At 38.0% G+C, this 18,151-nt stretch overlaps 1 protein-coding gene across 1 annotated transcript; it reads left to right on the forward strand.

The window, feature by feature from the left end:
* The first annotated feature begins 1,478 nt into the window (after nt 1-1,478).
* Nucleotides 1,479-15,527, forward strand: GIMD1 (GIMAP family P-loop NTPase domain containing 1). The gene is made up of 2 exons (XM_072625043.1): nt 1,479-1,880; nt 14,639-15,527. The coding sequence occupies exons 1-2, from the start codon at nt 1,488-1,490 to the stop codon at nt 14,897-14,899; spliced, it is 654 nt and encodes a 217-aa protein (XP_072481144.1). The 5' UTR covers nt 1,479-1,487; the 3' UTR covers nt 14,900-15,527.
* The last annotated feature ends 2,624 nt before the right edge of the window (nt 15,528-18,151 follow it).

Below are 18,151 nucleotides of genomic sequence, written 5' to 3' on the forward strand. Positions count from 1 at the left end.
AGTTTTGAGCTCCCCCCTCCTCCTGTTTCTCTACTTTCCATTCTCCTCCTTCTCTCTCCGTCTCTAGTCTGTCTGTCTGTTTTGCTGTCTCTGTCTCTTCCTTTCCCTGTCTCCCTACTCTTTTCCCTCTGCCTAGGTCTCCCTCTCCCCTTCCCTGTTCCTCTCCCTTCCCTTTTTTTCTCCCCTCCTCACTCTCTTCCCTCATTCCCTTCCTCCCTCCCTCCTCTCTTTTCTCTTTCTCTTCTCTCTCTCTTCTTTCTCTTCCTCTCTCTCTCTCTCTTCTCTCTCTCTTTCTCTGTCTCTCTCTGTCTCTCTGTCTCTGTCTCTGTCTCTGTCTGTCTCTGTCTGTCTGTCTGTCTGTCTCTCTCTCTCTCTCCACCCCCATCTACAAAGATAGCATGACAGACTTTGTCATGCACTTAGCTGTAACTGAGGTAAAGTATTTCTACAGCATCACCGATCTACCAGTCAACTGTTATTGTTCAGTTGTTTTTCAGTCATGCCTAACTTTTCATGACTCCATTTGGAGTTTTCTTTACCAATCAAGTAGAACTATATAGAAAAGGGGGAAACAAAGCTAGTCTGAGATGACTCCATTTTTAAAAAATATTTTTATGGGTATCTTTTGGTTTTAGATTACCTTCATTTCCCAATGTATTCATTCCTTCTCTGTTACTCAGTTATCCTTTCAAAGAAAGGAAGAAAGGAAGGAAGGAAGGAAGGAAGGAAGGAAGGAAGGAAGGAAGGAAGGAAGGAAGGAAGGAAGGAAGGAAGGAAGGAAGGAAAAGAATGAAAGTGAGAAGGAAGGTTTCTGTCTCTGTCTCCCTATATCTCTCTGTCTCTGTCCCTCCTCCAATCCCCCCACCCCTGTTTCCCCTCCCCTGCTCTCTTTTTTCTCTCTTTCTTGGGGCAGGGTGGGGCAAGAACAGCAGAGAGAAGAGAAGCACTGACATCTTTCTTGTATTCTATTTTCATTTATCTTCAGAAATGAGGATTCCTAAGCCCTTTTGTTCACTGTGTTCCTTATTTCTGGAACTTCACCACCCTCTCCCAGACCAAGCTCATTCCCTGAGATAACTTAACCTGATTTTGCATCAAGGTTACATTCCCCCCTACAATTTCTTTGGGTGCTCTCTCCAAAGAAAAATGTAGTTTTTTCTAATTCTGCATTTTTCTTGTTCTCTATAGACCACTTTTCTCTCCATCTTCCAAGTGTCATTACTTCTCTTGAGACTATGATTGGAGTGGGTAGAAGAAGTAGAGAACCATGTTTCCTTCCATCCCTCTCATCTTTAGTTTCTCTGCGCACCAAGGTGGATGCTGGCGATGATAGAACTAGCCAAGTCCAATAAACCTACTTGGGAGTCTTTGATTAGGAAGCCTTACTTAGCCAAATACATTTAACTAGACATTCTGCCTAGTTATACTGGTCAGACATCACATGTGCCCTGCCTCTACTTCCCCAGGTTGTTGGATAAGGGCTTATTATGTCAGGCAGTGTTAAGATGATCATCAACCTGGCCCTCTTCGGTGGGACCCAGAGTGGGAAGAGCTCTGCTGGCAACAGCTTGCTGGGCAGCATTGACTTTCCCAGCTGTTTGGCTCCATGTTCTGTGACCAAGGACTGCAGTCTGGGCCGAAGCTGCCAAATCTCCCACTTCATGCGGCGTGGTGGCCAAGAAGTGACTCTGCAGATCCAAATATTAGACACACCAGGCTATCCTCACAGCAGCCTGAGCCAGGAGCAGGTGAAACAGGGAGTGAAGGAGGCCCTGGTGAGGCATTTTGGACGAGATGGGCTCCACCTTGCACTACTGGTCCTGAGAGCTGATGTGCCCCTCAGTGGAGAGGGAGAATGTTCTTCTGTCCATCTCGTGCAGGTAAAATCAAGATGCAAACATGTCAATATTCTAGCTTTTAGAACAGCCTTAGGAGGAGGGGAATAGTGGCAATTATTATTAATAACTAAAATGATTATAGTGGTTTTTGGGTTGCTAAGTACTTAACATGTACTATTTCATTTGGTCCTCGCATCTCTGCAAAGTAGGTTTTGTTACTATTCTCATTTTTACAGATGAAGAAACGAAGGCTGACAGGTTAGTTGCCTTGGACATAGTCACACAGCTAAGTAAGTATCTGAGGTAGAATTAGAACCCAGGTAATACAAGCCTTTGGAAATTTATTATGAACTGAATTTGTTTATGCTCCACAAAATCCTCAATTGTTTGATTACTGTACTGTACACATTTGCTATTTATTTAACATTTGTTTGCTATTCGTAGCCTCTTTGGGGGAAGATGAGTCAATTCTATATTCCCAGGTGGATTTTAAAAGGAAACACTAATGCTACCCATTATTCTCCAGCTATTCATTAGTAAACTGATAGGAAGATATGAACATTATGGTGCTACCATATAGTTCATTGCCTTAGAAGCAAAAAACCTTGGGTTGTAAGTGCTGGGGATGTAAATATAAAAATGAGAAAGTCTTTTTTCCTCCAGGAAAGAGGAAACATGTTATTATGAATCTATTCTGTACTAGAATACCAGACACTGTACTAAGAGATTTACAAATATTATCTTATTTGATCCTCAGAAAAACCTTGGGAGGTATCCCCATGTTATACCTTCAGGGGAAGCCGAGGCAGATAGGAGTCAAGTGACTTGCCTAGGGTCCTATAGCTAGTAAGCACCCCGAACCATAGTTGATCTGGACTCCAGACCCAGAGTTCTATTTACTGCACACCACTTCATTGTCTCTGTGAGCTTTCATTCTATCTGGGGGATACAACATGGTCACTAATAAATAAATACAGTATACGCACACAATAAATACCAAGGTGGGAGCAGGAGAGATGAACACCCCAAGGAATCAGGTAAGGGAGTAGTATTTAATCACAGCCTGGAGTGAAATCAAATGATTTGAAGTATAGAATTGGGGAAGAGAGGGTAGGTCACAACAGATGATCTCCATTTTTTTTTCAGTGAAGTATGAATCCAGGTCCTTCGAACAAACCAACAATCTATCAACCCTGACTAAAAGTATACACAATATGCCACAGGCCTTTCTACAGAAAGGAAGGGGGTACATTTGATCAACTCTTCTCCAAGTCAATCTTGGTCATTAAAATTACAGTGTTCAGTTTTGCTTTCCTGTTCTTTCTGTTTATACTGTTTCAGTCTTGGGTGTATTATTTTCCTGGCTCTCCTCTGAATCAGTTCATATATATCTTCCAATGTTTCTCTGAATTTTTCATGTGCATTGTATCTTGTGGTTCAGTAATATTCAAATATGTGTGCACAATAATTTGTTTAGACATGCCCCCAATCAGTGGGTACCTACTTTGTTTCCAGACTTTTGTTACCACAAAAAAATGCCAAGCAAGTCATTAAATGTCTTTGGGTTTCATTTCCTCTCAAAACTGTGGACAGTTTTTGTGAGCAGAACAGGTTTTGTTTGCATAATCCTCTTGTTTTTCTTTGTATACTGAAATGTGTATGTTTGAAAATGATTGTTAAGTTTTAGTGAAAAAGAAAAAAAATTAAATTAAAGCAAGACCTTTTCCTGGGGGGTGTACAGAGAAGAGAAATAGGGAAAATGACAGTTTAGGCTCTGTTCTCATCTTCCCATAGGAAAAATCAGGTTAATAAAACTAGCGAGCATTTATATAGCACTTAAAGATTTTCATCTTATCCCATTTGATATGCACCACAACTAGTTGCTGTTATTATCAAATAAACAAACTGGGGCTGAGAGAGTTTAATGACTTGTCTAGTGTCATATAACTAATTAGTGTCTGAGGCAGGATTTGAACTCAGATCATATTGACTCCAAGTCCTACATGATATGCACTGTGCCCCCTAGTTACCTCAGGTTGAAATGATTGTCAAGAGAAGCTGTGGAGAGGAAAAGGTGATACTAGGGGTAGGGAACCTGTGGCCATAAGGTCACATGTGGCATTGTAAGTCCTTATGCAAACTGAATGCAAATTTTTCAAAACAAATGGACAAGAATTTGTTCTGTAAAATTTTGGATTGAGTCAAAAGGCTTCACTTAAGGACTTGCAAGGCCACAAGTTCCCCACCCCTGGGCTACGCAGTCTCAGATTTGGAAAGGACCTCACTCAGGACATCTAAATTAAACTGTATATAGATAAGAATTCCCTTTGCAATATTCCAGTAAGTTTTTTCATTCTCCATTTTAAGATCTCCAGTAGTAGGAGGCCTATTAATTCCTGAGGGAATCCAGTCCCCTTTGGGTAATTTTTAATTTTTTTTTAATTTAAAGATTTATTTTCTTTCCCTTTTATGCCTCAATTTAAAAGAAAAGGAAAAAAAAAGAAAAACAAAAATCCTTGTAGTAAACATTCTTAGTCAATTAAAATAAATCCCTACATTGGCCATGCCTAAAAGATGTAGGTCTCCTTCTCATCTTGAATCATTCACTTTTCAGTCAGGAAGTGGCTAGCATAATGGGAAAACAGGCACATTAATGTGTTGCGGATGAAACTGTGGATTGGTACAACCATTCTGGAAAACAATTTGGAACAGTAAAAGCCTGTTACAATAATTAGCTCATTTTAAGCCTATGGGAAAATACATTGGCTCTAAAGTTCGCTGGATTCCTTTCTCTTTGGCTTTATGGAATTTATTTTATAGGAAAAGTTCATAGTTCAGTTGTAATTGCTCTGAGCCCCCAGTTAGGAAAATTCCTAACACTTACACAAAGGTTGGACACTCTTCCTAATCCTATATTTGTATTTATTTTAGTTAACCTCTGTCCTCCTTATAGTTGAGGTGAAATTCAATTTACTGGAAGTATTTGGGTAACAAAATAGCAGATGATATTATATTTTAGTGTTCATAGATAGACAAGCATCAGGGGGGGAAATGGATGACTTTTCTTGGGATTTTGCTTTGCTTAAGTTCTCCTCCCTGAGATGCCTGTGGAGACAAAGAATCTTCCTTCTCTGCCATACATCATTGTTTTCTTTGATTCACCTTCTCTCCACTTCTGAGATAGCTTCTCCTTTTATGTAAATAGCTTAGTATGTGAACTAGTCTCTTCTATGATGACTTTCATTGATCCAAAGAGTTATACACCCTCTGTTCACACTCAAGTTTGATTCATTCAAAAAGTATTCTCCCCTACTCAAGGCACCAGAGTCAAATGGCAGTGATTTCAAGTCCTCCTTTACAGAATTATGTCTGTAGCTGGCAAACTTTGCATGCACTTTGACTGGTGTGGTATCACTAATAGACCTATACATTAATTTCTTAATGGAAAGCTCTAACTGTTAGGAAGTTTTTCCTCACATTGAACTGTAATATCTCTCTCTACTTCCCCTTGCCACTAGTTTTGCCTTCTGGGCAAAGAATAAGGAATCCAACCCTTCTTCCACTTGACAATGTTTAAACACTTGAAGACAGTATTTCTTAAAGACAGAAATTTCCCCAGAGATAGTATTCTCTGCCCACACCCCAAGTTCCACTATTCAGACTAAACATTTACAATACCTTCAACTGACTGTCATATGGTATAGTCTCCAATTTCTCAGCGTTCTGGTCACCTTTTTTGGATAACCTCCAGTACAGTAGCATGGCACACAGACCTATATCTATCATCCCATTTTTGGTTCAGCCAGGGATAAGTAGCAGAGCTATTGCTTCCCTCTGGACATTATGCCTCCCCTTAGACAGCCTAAGACCATGTCAATTGTAATCTAGAAAGTACAGAAAATACTGTTGTCAGTTATGACATAGAAGAAATCTTTAGAGGCAGATGGCAGGTCTGGTGGCAGGTTCATTGTACCCAAGCATTTTACAGAAAGCTTCTATTAACTTTTTACAGTTTGGACTTTTATAGCATTTTTTTCCCTGAAAGTACTGCAGAGGTACTAGTGAGTGCCATATGGATATGCTTATTAACTCTGGGCAGCCAGGGAGTATCTGAACATTTGTCAGGATAGAGTACTGTTCAGATATTGCTAGGCATCTACTAATGTTCTTTGGCTATAGATAACTATGGGACCCTTTTTGTCCTCTTGAAGGCAGATAAGGCATGCATTTCAGAGTAGATACCCAGCTGCTCCTTAATTAGGAAAAGAAAACGGGTAGTGTCTAGATTGAAACCAGTTCCAATGACATGGCATGAGTTAAAACACTTAACTTTCAGGCAACATAAGTCAAAGTGTCCACTGGGTTGGTAACAATAAGCATTTTGCAGTCGGGGCTATGTTGGACAATGCTTAGAATCATTGATTTAAAAATTTCCACATTTCAATGGACCAAGTTGAATTTCTCCCTCAGTTTGGCATATGCCTGCCATGGTTATAACCAGCCTTGAGTATGCAGCCACAATGTAGTCTATGCCAGAAATAAAGTGAGGTTCCCTACAAGCTCTGACTCTAGGACCTCAGAAACCTATGATTGCTTCTTTGACAAATCATAGAATGAGATGATTTTTTAAAAATAAATGCTGAAATAAACTTTGAAGGCAAAGTCTACTAACTTTCTTGTGGGCTGTACGTCATGCTTCCATTCTGGGTTTGGATTCATTATTTCAGCCCACCTTATTTGAATCACAACCTTTCCCTAGCCATCATCACTTAAAGGTGGAATTATTCACAAATATTTGCTGAGAGCCTGCTCTGTGGAAGTCACCATGCTCAACACAACTACATGTGCAAATATAACTTCATGGGGGCAATCAATATATGATTGCAAATTTGTACTCAACTTTACTTGTTTTAATCTGAATTTGTGAATCCATTAGTAGTAACTAGGAAATTCCCTCTGCCAATGCAGATCAGCACCTTTGAGTGTTGCATGAGGACACAGAGTGGTTAAACAACTTGCTCAAAGACACAAAGGTAATCTGTATCAAAGGCAGGACTTGACCCCAGATGTTCTCTCTTCTTAAATGGATCTCCAGTTACTTGGCAGTATTTTACTTTATCCTACAGTTAGGACACACAATCTGTATAAGTGGCCAACTGGGAGTTTGCCTTGATAAGCTCCTGGAGAAATTTACTTTGTAATTAATAATGTTCAAATTTTAGGGCTTAAGAAGTTGTATTTGGGAGAAAATTCATTGCCTTGATCAAGTTAATTTGTCTTACAAGGTCTCAGTATTCCAAATAGGCTCTCTCTTGGAGGAAAATTCAGTTGTTTTTTTTTAATGTGGGAAGATAGAAAAAGGGGAAATTAAAAAGTCATAATTATTCTCTGGTTCTGTGATAATTCTTTGTCAGTTGATGTAATGGTTGGCTTTTTTTTTCAATTTCTCCCCTAAAAGTCCAGATGTTATGACTTCATCAAGCACAAGCCATGGGGGCAGGGCTGTTGGTGGGTCCTGGGAAAATTAAAATGATTCCTAGAAAACAAAGTTTATACTTGAACTAGTGATCCCAGAAGGACTAGTCCCACTTACATCTATTAGCACTCAGCTATCAAACAATTCATGATTGATTGCAAAAATCCTCTGTAGCTCAGGACTTCAATCCTTAATAGCACATTTAAAATGTTAGCACCAGATAACTTACATTAACTTATCTTGCTCTCGGATTTTCATGCAAAGTATCAATCATCCTTGATTTCTTTTTTCCCCAGATCCACTGAGAACATACTTGGCTCACAGAATGATGACTAAATACCAAGTAACACCACTCTAGGATATCCCACTGTTTTCTAGGCTAGGCAAGAGACTACAAAGTACAAACCAAATTGACATTCTCGTCTTTTATTAGCAGTGTTCCAAAAGAAAATTTCTTGTGTTGCTTATAGGATGTTGGCATCATTTTAGAAATAGCCACCAACAAATGCAAACTTCTTGTGGATTGAAGAAGTAGCACTGCATATGAGAAAAAAAAATTGAAGCAAGAGTCAGAAAAACCAGGATTCTAGCTCTGACCCATAGACTACCATTTCCAAAATACAACTTTGAGCAAGCCATTCTCTGGACCTAAAGGTCTCACATTAAAAAAACAAACAAACAAACAAACCCCTCAGAGGGGGCTGCATTAAATGATCATTAAGGTCCCTTTCAGCTCTGTCATTCTAGGTGGAATCCACCAAAGAAGTGAAACATTGGCCTTTTTATAGATAAAATAGTGTATTTCTCCCTAACTAAAGCTAAATGCTTTGAAGTATTAACATATCCGGTGGACACAGTGACACTGAGCAATTAATTTGCTTTTGGTTCAAACTCTACTGATGAACTCAAATGAGCTAGAAACAAAATGAACTTAGAAATAAGACTCATTTCCATTGTTTGTGCATTGAACAGATCATTTTGAAAGATCACATTAGAATGATTTTAACAGAACTTACCTATGGACCTTTACTTTATTCAGGTACTATACTTCTTTAGTATTATTAGGAAAAACTTCCAAAGGTGCTGATAATCTTTAATCAAATGTTGTGATTGTACTTTTGAAAAAATAAAATTCTAAAATATTTTTCAAATTACATTACTTTTCTGCTTTATATTTCTTCTTACTTCTCCTGGCCCCTAAGGTCTCATTTATAAGAGCTTTTCTTTATTAAGTATTATTATTATAAAATCATTATTTTTTCTATATTAGCTAATAACAGTGTGCTACTATATTACATAAGCACTTTGCCCAAAAGACATTTGTGAAAAGTTGTATCGATCACATTTTGACTAATTGTGTCATACTTTCAAAATTTCATTTAAGAGTAGGGTTTGTAAGGTATGTCTTTTTATCATCCACACAGCTGTTTAACATTTGTGTAATCAAAATAAAAGAAGCTCTTTTATTCAATCCTTTGGCAAAACAATCACCTCCTAATTTACCATAAAAGTATCTACCTCATGCTTATATGGTACTTTGTCCTGGACTATCATGTGAGGTAGGTTGTGCAAGTATTATCATTCCCAATCTACAGATGATAAAACTGAGACTCAGACTTGAAGTATCTTGTTTAAGATTGAACAGCTAGTAAGCAGTAGCACAAGAGCTCGAATCCAGGTCTCAATTCTAAATTCGTACTGACTCCATTTTAGAAATATAAACTTCCCTATGGCACGTCATGGGCAGCTGTGGTTAGAACACCAGACCTGAAATCATGAGGACTCATCTTTGTGAGTTCAAATCTGGCCTCAGACACTTGTTAGCTGTGTGACCCTGAGCAAGTCACTTTACCCTGTTTGCCTCAGTGTCCCCATCTATAAAATGACCTAGAGAAAGCAAATAGCAAACCACTCCAGTGTCTCTTCCAAGAAAATCCCAAATGGAGTCCACAAAGAGTCTGAAACAACTCAATAACAACATCAAGTTACACTAATTTTTTTCCTCAAAGAAATATAAGTAGTTACTATGTGGAACAACACATTTTGACCAAATTTTATTTTTAAAAAGATTCATAACAAGACCTGTTTGAGGTCTAAGCCTTCTTAGAATCTCTTTAAATGTAAAAATAATTCCATTAAACACATTCTACAGGCTCCTAAAATGTAATGAAATATGAGACAAAAAAACTACATAAAAAATGCATTTTTCTGAATAAGAAATTTTTTCATATGATTTTGTAAGGAAATTTAAAAAAGCTATATCTAATTTTATATGTATATATATACATACATACACACATACAAATACATACATATATATGTATCCATATATATATATATATATATATATATATATACACACATATATATTGCTAGGAACCAATAATCTTACATCAAATATTCTTCTTCACATTCTAGAAGTACTGCTTTCACTTAGAATATTTTTACTAATGCAACATGAATTTATTACATCACTAACTTTCCTATCTCATTAGATAAAGGAACACCATTTCTTAACATTGTTAAACTATACTGAACTGCACTGACTTCGATGCCTGCAAAATGAGGGGCAATTATTAAAACACTATTTTTTATTAATTATTAAAACAATTATTAAAAACATATTACATTATTTTTGCTAATCCCAGATGATATTTTTGAACTTAACTTTTCTGTTCAAGTATATGTTAACCAGTAAATAAGTTAAGAACAGAAGTTGTTCCATACATTTGAGAGAGCCCTTTGATGCTATAGATCCTAACCCATCTATGCTGATCCATCCTGTTCAATTCTTATCTAGACAAGCTGTTGGGTAAGTTTTGTAAGGCATTCTAAATGTAGCTTAATATCTGGACAATAAGTATTCTACATCACATGTCTTCTGCATGTGGATGGACAGGCCAGGGTCCCTTGTGTGATTACAAGTCTGTTCTGGGAAGCTCTGGAATGTTTTGAAATTGGATGAAATCAGTACAATCAGTAAATCACATGCAAATCTGGAGGAGGTCACTATTCCCAGACAGTTTTTTGATCTTGATTCTACAGTGGATTTTCTCATCACAGGGGTCAACACTTGGCAAGCATACCTGCTTTATTCCTTGCCTGATGAGTGTTATCAGAGGATCAGGGTTATTTCTGCCATATCTTTAAAGGAACAGAGTCCTTTTGATGGATGGATGGAAAACAACTTGTAAAAAAGCTTGCAAGGTGCTTCTGAAGACTCAAATGCTTTTTTTTGTTTGTTTTATTGAACAGACAATAAGCATAATAGAATCTTACGTTCTCTATATCTTTCAGGTTATTTTAAAATGATAGTTATAGCCCTACAAGACTGGAGAAATATTATTTGCTCATGAGTAGGATGGGCTGATAACATAAAAAAAATAACAAAACTACCTTAATTTACTTACTTATTCAGACACCAAATAAATGACTATGGATTACTTTATGGGGTTAAAATGAAATTCAAATGGACAAGTAAAAGAACAAGACTCTAAAGAGAAGTAGTAAAAAAGTGGAAAAGAGGAGAGCCTAGAAGTATCAGACATCAAACTATATTACAAAGTAGAAATCATCAAAATTATTTGGTACTGGATAAAAGAGGTTAACCAGTGAAATAATCAGTGAAATGAATGCAATATCTTATTATTTAATAAATCCAGTGACCCCAGTAACTGGGATAAGGGCTCACTATCTGACATGAAACTGCTGTAAACATTGTGAACAGTTTATTAGAAATTGGGTATAGGGCAATATTTCACATTTATGCCATAATAAATTACAAATGGTCACATGAGAAACATTAAAAATGACATCATAAGCAAATTAGAGGAACAAGGAAGAAACTGCCTTTCTGATTTATGGATAGAGAGAGAAGTCATGACCAAACAAGGTTAGAGAGAATTACAGAAAACAAAATGGACAATTTTGATTATAGGAGATTAAAAATGGTTTTGCACAAACAAAACCAATACAGTTAAATTATTAGGGAAAGAGTTATCTGGAAGAAAAAGAAAACTTTGCAGCAAGCTTCTCTGATAGAAGGTTTTGTATCAAAGATGTATAAGGAACTCATTCAAATTTTTATTAGAGCTATTACCCAATAGATCAAAGGTTACAAACAAGCAGTTTCTAAGACATCTAAGCTATCAATAAATAACCATATGGAAAAATCACCTAAATCATTAATAATTGGAGAAATGTAAATTAAAGTGCTTCTGAAGCTCTACTTCATACCCATTGGGTTGAAAAAGCAGCAAAAAGGGAAAATGACAAATGTTGGAAGGGTTAGAGGCACATTAAGGTCCTATTCATGAAGCTATGAGTTGGTCTAGTCATTATTGGAAGTGATTTGGAACTTTGCTTCCCATATCAATAAATTATGCATATGCTCTGACCCAGCTATATCACTTCTAAGTCTACCCAATGGCATGTCAAGAGCTCAAAGAAAGAGGAAAAGAACTCATATGGACAAAAATATTTATAGCAGGTCTTTTTGAAGTGGCAAAAGCATTGGAAACTAAGGGGGTGCCCAACTGTTGGAGAATGACTGTGCAAATTATGGTATATATGAATGTAATCGAATATTGTTGAGCCATAATAAATGATGAAATACACAAGTTCAGATAAAATTTGGAAGACCTCATGAAATTATGAAGGATGAAGTGGAATAGAACTAGGAAAACAAGTTATATAATGACAATCACACACACACACACACACATTTATTGAAACCATGCTTCTGTTGCTGTCTCATCCTGGAACTTTTTTCAGTCTCTGGGACCTCGTTACTCGGGTACAACAAACCACATCTGAAGCCTTTTCAACCTAGAATATCTCTCTGTAAGATTTTCCCCTTTCTCCCACTGATCACTTCCTCTTGGGACCTCTTTTTGAGGAGGGGCACAAGTCAGTCTTCAGTCATCTCTCAGCCCTGTTCCTGACTTCCAGACTTCAAAATAATGGCCCAATGCCAGATACCTCCTCCTTTCCTTCCTACTTTTCCACCTCCCTTCTCAGTGTTGTCTTTCCCAATTAGAATAAATTCCTTGAGGTTAGGAACTATCTTTCTTTTTTTGCCTATACATGCATTTCTAGCACTTATCACAATGCTTGGCATGCGTAATAAGTCCTTCCTTCTTTCCTCCTTCTGGCGTCCCTCCTTTCTTTCTTTTCTTTCTCCCTCCCTTCTTTCCTCCCTCTTTCTCCTTCTTCCTTTACTTCTTTCCTATTTTCCTTTCAACTCTTTCTCCCATAGCTCTCACTCTCAGGTTTTTCTTCTAGTACTCTCATTCATCTCTTGCAGGAATTTGGAGTTGAATTTGTCCCCAAGCTGTATTTTCCTTTGAGGTTTTGCTTCTAGATGTTTTGGAGTCATTCTCTTCTGGGTTTGTTGAAAGTGTCCCTGTGTAGCTGCAAGCACCTTGACACATCCTGGATGACCTGCTGACATTCTAAAAGGAAACCAGCTTCTGAGGGGTCAACAATCTTCTTTAATTAGATATACCAACAGAGAAAATAGAATCAGAGAAATAAAGACCAACAGACAGGGCTTCTAACTGTCTGACCATAAGCAATACATACATCACAGATCAACAGACAGATCCAACTATCTGACCATTACATACAGACATAGTTACCAGAGAGAAAAACACCAACTTCTGAGTTTTCAAAGCAGGGGGGCTCCTTAAGATCCCATCTGGCACACAAACCTTCTTCCAAAGAGTAAGCCCCAAATTAAAACATCACCTCACAATATATATATATACACTTTTTAGAGTCAGAGGGCATCCTGACCCTCGTGACCCAGTGTTTCATTAGAAATTACAAAACTTATGAGCCTTCCTACAAAACAAGCCTCCTCTAGTCAAGCTTCCCTTAATGGGCTCCACCTGAGGCCCACTAGGAGGTGGAAAAGATCTTTAACTCTCATTAACACATCCTGTCATCATGATAGTTTTTTAAGGTGAGATTCTTTTGTGTCTGTTTGATCATTTTTCAGCCTACATCATACTTTAGATTTTATGATAGGGTTGGGATCTGTGTACTTCTGTGGGGAAGGCCTGCTGTTGCTTTCTTAGGGTAGTAAGAATGAAAACCCAGGCTGGGGACCTGCTAGCTTTCAGCACTCCCAAAGCTATCTAATCTGGGGCAAAATCTGACTGGTGCCCTTCCCCTTTACCCTACTTTGCCCCTCATGTAAGCTCTCCAAGTTTCTGATGTGAGTTTAAGTGTGAGCAGCATTAAACTGCTATTGGACTCATCCACCATCAGCCAGTTGTAAAGTTCTGATTTAGAGCAACAGAACTTCTGCTTTGGTCTGGGATTCTTGCTCCCCTGGAGGCTTCAAACTGGGTTAGAATTTGGAACTGAGACCCCATTCTACTCGTGTGGTCAGAGCAGCACAGATGCTGCTTGCTTCCGAACTGTCATTGATTGGTATAGAACTTAGGGCCCTCGATAGTTCATCATCCTAAAATACCACCCCTAGGTGAAGGTCTCTCCAGTCTACTCTGAATCCCACAATTCAGAAATGAGTAACAGAGAGCAGTTGGAATCTCTTCCTGTGTCCTACACAAGTTTAGCATTAATAAGTCCTTCCTTCTTCCTTCTTACCTCCCTTTTGTGCTGTCTTTGAGGCAACTAGTGACATAGTGGTTAGAATGTTGGGCCTGCAGTCAGGAAAACTTGAGTTCAAATCCCGCCTCAGACACTCACTAGCTCTATGACCCTAAGCAAGTCACAATTCCTCTATTTCCCCCCATTATAAAAAGATCAGTCTTACCTCACAGAGTAGTTTTAAGGATGCAATGAGATATTTATAAGACGTACTTAGCATATAGCTAGTGCTTGGCACATAGTAGATATTCTGTAAATACCAAATGCCTTCCTCTCCCCATCCCACTCATTGGGATCCTCTTCTTGACCTGGTAACACCGACACTTCCTGCACTGGAATGCAGCATACTCATTATTGGCTAGACTATGTTCTTAGCATCTGCAGACCTCTTTGTCTATCTCCCTATGCTGACCTGGGCTTAGATGACAGCTCTGCATACTTGCCATGTGAAATTAGGCAAAACCTCAAGCCTATTTTCCCATCTTTGAACAGAGATATGAGTTCTACTTCCAAGCTCATGGGATTTCTGTGAGGAAAATAATTTGCAAATCATAAAGTTCTATTAAACATGTCAGTTATTCCTTTCTAAATAATTGGATTAATTTTGTTTTTGTTTTTAAATCTGTGTATAAGACTGTGACTTTTTTCTTTTGACAAGGGTAAAAAAAGAGAGAGTTAACTATTACATTTTTGCTTTTCTTTGAAGGAACTTCTTGGTCCTGATTGGAAGAATTTTACAGCCATTCTTTTCACCCATGCAGAAAAACTAGAAGAAGCTCGACTCAGTGAGGAAGAATACTTACATACTGCTTCTCATCCACTATTAACCCTATTGGACTCTGTTCAACAGAGATATATTTTTCAATACAATCAGAAAATTCCACCAAAAGAACAAAGAATAATAACTTTAAAAAGAATCATAGAATTTGTAAAAGAAAATGGTTATCAAACACTTTATTTTAAATGAAAGAACTTGACAAGTGTGAATTCTTTTTAAATAAACTTAGTGATTCAAATATTCATTTGAAGAAAGAACAGTAGTGTCTAACCTATAAACATGTTGATACAATTTTTACAAGTTCAGCATTTGTGAGTTTAACATGGAATATGTTTTCTCATAGAAGCAATATTTTCTGGATATCATCTGGGTTCTCAGGCTAGGTCATAAAAGACCATTTAAGTCACTTATACAGTTGGGTGGCACAGCAGATAGAATACTGGGCTTGGTGTCAGAACATTCTGAATTCAAATCTAACCTCAGATGCTTATTAGTTGTGTTACCCTGCGCAAGTCACTTAACCTGTTTGCCTCAGTGTCCTCAACTGTAAAATGGAAATAATAGCCCCCCTCTGCAGGATTGTTGTGAGGACCAAATGAGATACTTGTAAAATGCTTAGCGCAGTTCATGGCACAGAGTTGTTGAGTTGAGTCTGACTCATTTGGAGTTGGCAAAGATACTGGAGTGGTTTGCTATTTCCTTCTGCAGCTCATTTTACAGAAGAGGCAAATGCAGTTAAGTGACTTACCCAGGTTCACACAGCTAATAAGTATCTGAGGTTGGATTTGAACTCAGGAAGATGAGTCTTCCCTTGACCTCAGGCCCAACATTTGATCCACTGTACCACCCAGCTGCTATTTAAATGCTTTTTCCCTTCCTTTCCAAGAATCTTGTCCCCACACATAACACTGTTCCTATGGGAAAATGTGTTCCAGATTTTAACTTTGAAGTTACATATCTACTCCCCCAAAAGGGGCAGAATCAATTCTGGTCCACCATTGCTTTTCTATACAGTAATGGTTCCAGTGTTGGATGGCAGGGACTCCAGGAAGCAAAACTTGTGCCCAAAGAGATGGAAAGGCTATGTAGACCAAGGTGCTGAAAGTAGAGGGGATGGAAGAGACTGGAAACATGGCAAGGTGATTTCTCATTTTTGGATCATTTTATAAATTGGGGGCTGCTAGTAGTCACCTATATGATTTAAATCCTCTCAGTATAAAAGTACTAATGTTATAAAAAAACACTATTATTTAGCAAATGGTCCTTGAGTGAATGCATTAAAGAATATGGACCACCTTAAAGATAAAGAGGCCTGCAGAGGGAGGGAAAGTTCATCCTCAAATGGCCATCTATAATAGGAGATCGTAGAGTGAAGCACAGAGAGGTTCATTGACTGGCCCTAGCTCACATAAGTTCCCCAGACTCCATACCTAGTGTTCATTCTATTCTACTCAGGCTTCTTAGATCTTTCTGTGTGTCATGGGCCCCTCTTCACAATATTATTACAAAGGAAACCAATTATTTTGTAATAGTTATCAAATTTTTAAAAGTTCATGGACTCCAGGTTAAGAACCCCTATTCTACACCATGCAGGTCATCCAGTCTACAAGTTTATTCATTTTATTTTGTGGATCAAATTGACAACAAAATTGACTTTTGAAAATGCCAGAGGGGTTATGGGGGGCAGGGAATAGGGAGAGTTTACAATGCTCAGCTTTTGCCCTAAGATTTCTGATGAGGAGAAACCCACCACTTCTTGAAGCAACCTGTTCCACTTTTGGACACCTGTGATATTCAGTTTTTCCTGACATGAAGCCTATATTTAATGCTTCTTTTTACTTCCACCCATTATTCTGGGTTCTGCCTTCTGGGATCAAACAGAACAAATCTAAATTGGGTATCATGTTCCATGCTACATTTTTTCCTCTAGGTTAAATGCCCCAAATCTTCAACTGGTTTGCATATGATAAGAACTCTATGACCTTACCATCAGAATATTGTCCAGTAATTAAAAGGGGTCTTGTATATGGTGTAATGGCAGCTTAAATAGAATTGTTTATAAGGGCAGATTTGGGAGTCATAGTCAGCATAATTAGAAGCACACATGCAGTTTCTTGTTGGAAAGGTCCACTTCTCATCCACTTCAAGGGGACGAGGGGAAATTCAAATTTACTATTCACTTCTGACACCTTCCTCTTGAATTATTTGTCCTAGGTCCACATGAAGTTAAAAAAAAGTCCTCCTTTTTTTGGGGGGTGGGGGAAGAAAGGGAGGATATTTTACAATCTAAAGATGACCAGATCTTAAAGGTACTCATGAAATTCTTATGACATCTGTTCTGGAACAGAATTGAATGGGAAAAAAATGGGTTATTTCTCACTGTCATTACAGTTTCTTGAGGTCTTTGCTTATTTCCTATATATTAAAGATATGCTTTGTTGTTCAGCTAACTCTTTTTGCCACATCTGACTCTTCATAATTCCATTCAGAGTTTTCCTGGCAAAGATACTGGAGTGGTCTGTCATTTTCTCCTCCAGCAGATTAAGACAAATAGAGGTTAAGTGACTTTCTCAGGGTAACACAACAGGCATCTGAGTTCAAATTTGAACTCAGGTCTATCTGATATCTACCTGATATCAGACTCATTGCTCTATCCAGTTTTCCCAAGTAGATAAGCTACTTCAAAGCAATACTTCATTGGTTCCCAACATTGCTTTCAATTTTAGCATTTCTTTGTGCGTCAGTGCTACTGATACTGGTTCTTTGTGGGCAGGAAGGAGTGATCCTTGAAACATTTGTCCTGCCCACACCAACAGCTGCATCTTCAACAATCACTCAACTGTGTTCTTGAAGAACTAGCTATAACTTTTGCATATTTCCTTGGAGTGATACCCTTTCTTAAAAAACACAGAATTAAAAACATAATGCAAAACCAACAAAATATGTGTAGAGCACAAAATCCAGTACTCAGCTGACAGAACTAAGTAAAAGTGAAAAAACTAACTCAATCTGTTTTAATGTGGTCAAGGTTTGGCATTCAAATTGTGAGAGAAGCACAGATAAATGACCATTTTTGTCACAGTGAAATATAAAAATTGTTGCTTGCCCCAAGTAATTCATATGCCTGTAATGGTAATTTAAATGGGTAGATCTTTCCCATTCATTGATAGGCCCTTGTGACCTGCCTGTGTCACATGGAGCCTGTGGTGGGAGGAGATTGCTGAATGGGTGGAACAGAGATGAGAAGAAGTGAGTCATGAGAGCAGTCAGAGCTAGGAAGGATGCAGGCAAGAAAGCAGCTGGTTAGTGTGAATGAAAGAGCTTGTTTGTGATTTTGTTCAAGGGAGCCTGCTTGTGATTTGTTTAAGGGAGATGTTTTATGGGAAGCCTAGCATGAGGAAGATTTGGGGATGGTGTTGTTCTCTGCATTGCTATTGTGCA

The sequence above is a fragment of the Notamacropus eugenii genome, chromosome 7 (assembly GCF_028372415.1).
Source record: "Notamacropus eugenii isolate mMacEug1 chromosome 7, mMacEug1.pri_v2, whole genome shotgun sequence".
Classification (NCBI taxonomy): domain Eukaryota; kingdom Metazoa; phylum Chordata; class Mammalia; order Diprotodontia; family Macropodidae; genus Notamacropus; species Notamacropus eugenii.

Coding starts and splice junctions, on each gene's coding strand:
- GIMD1 (XM_072625043.1), top strand. CDS start 1,488: ATGTCAGGCAGTGTTAAGATGATCATCAACCTGGCCCTCTTCGGTGGG. Junction 1,881..14,638: donor CTTCTGTCCATCTCGTGCAG/GTAAAATCAAGA, acceptor TTTTCTTTGAAG/GAACTTCTTGGTCCTGATTG.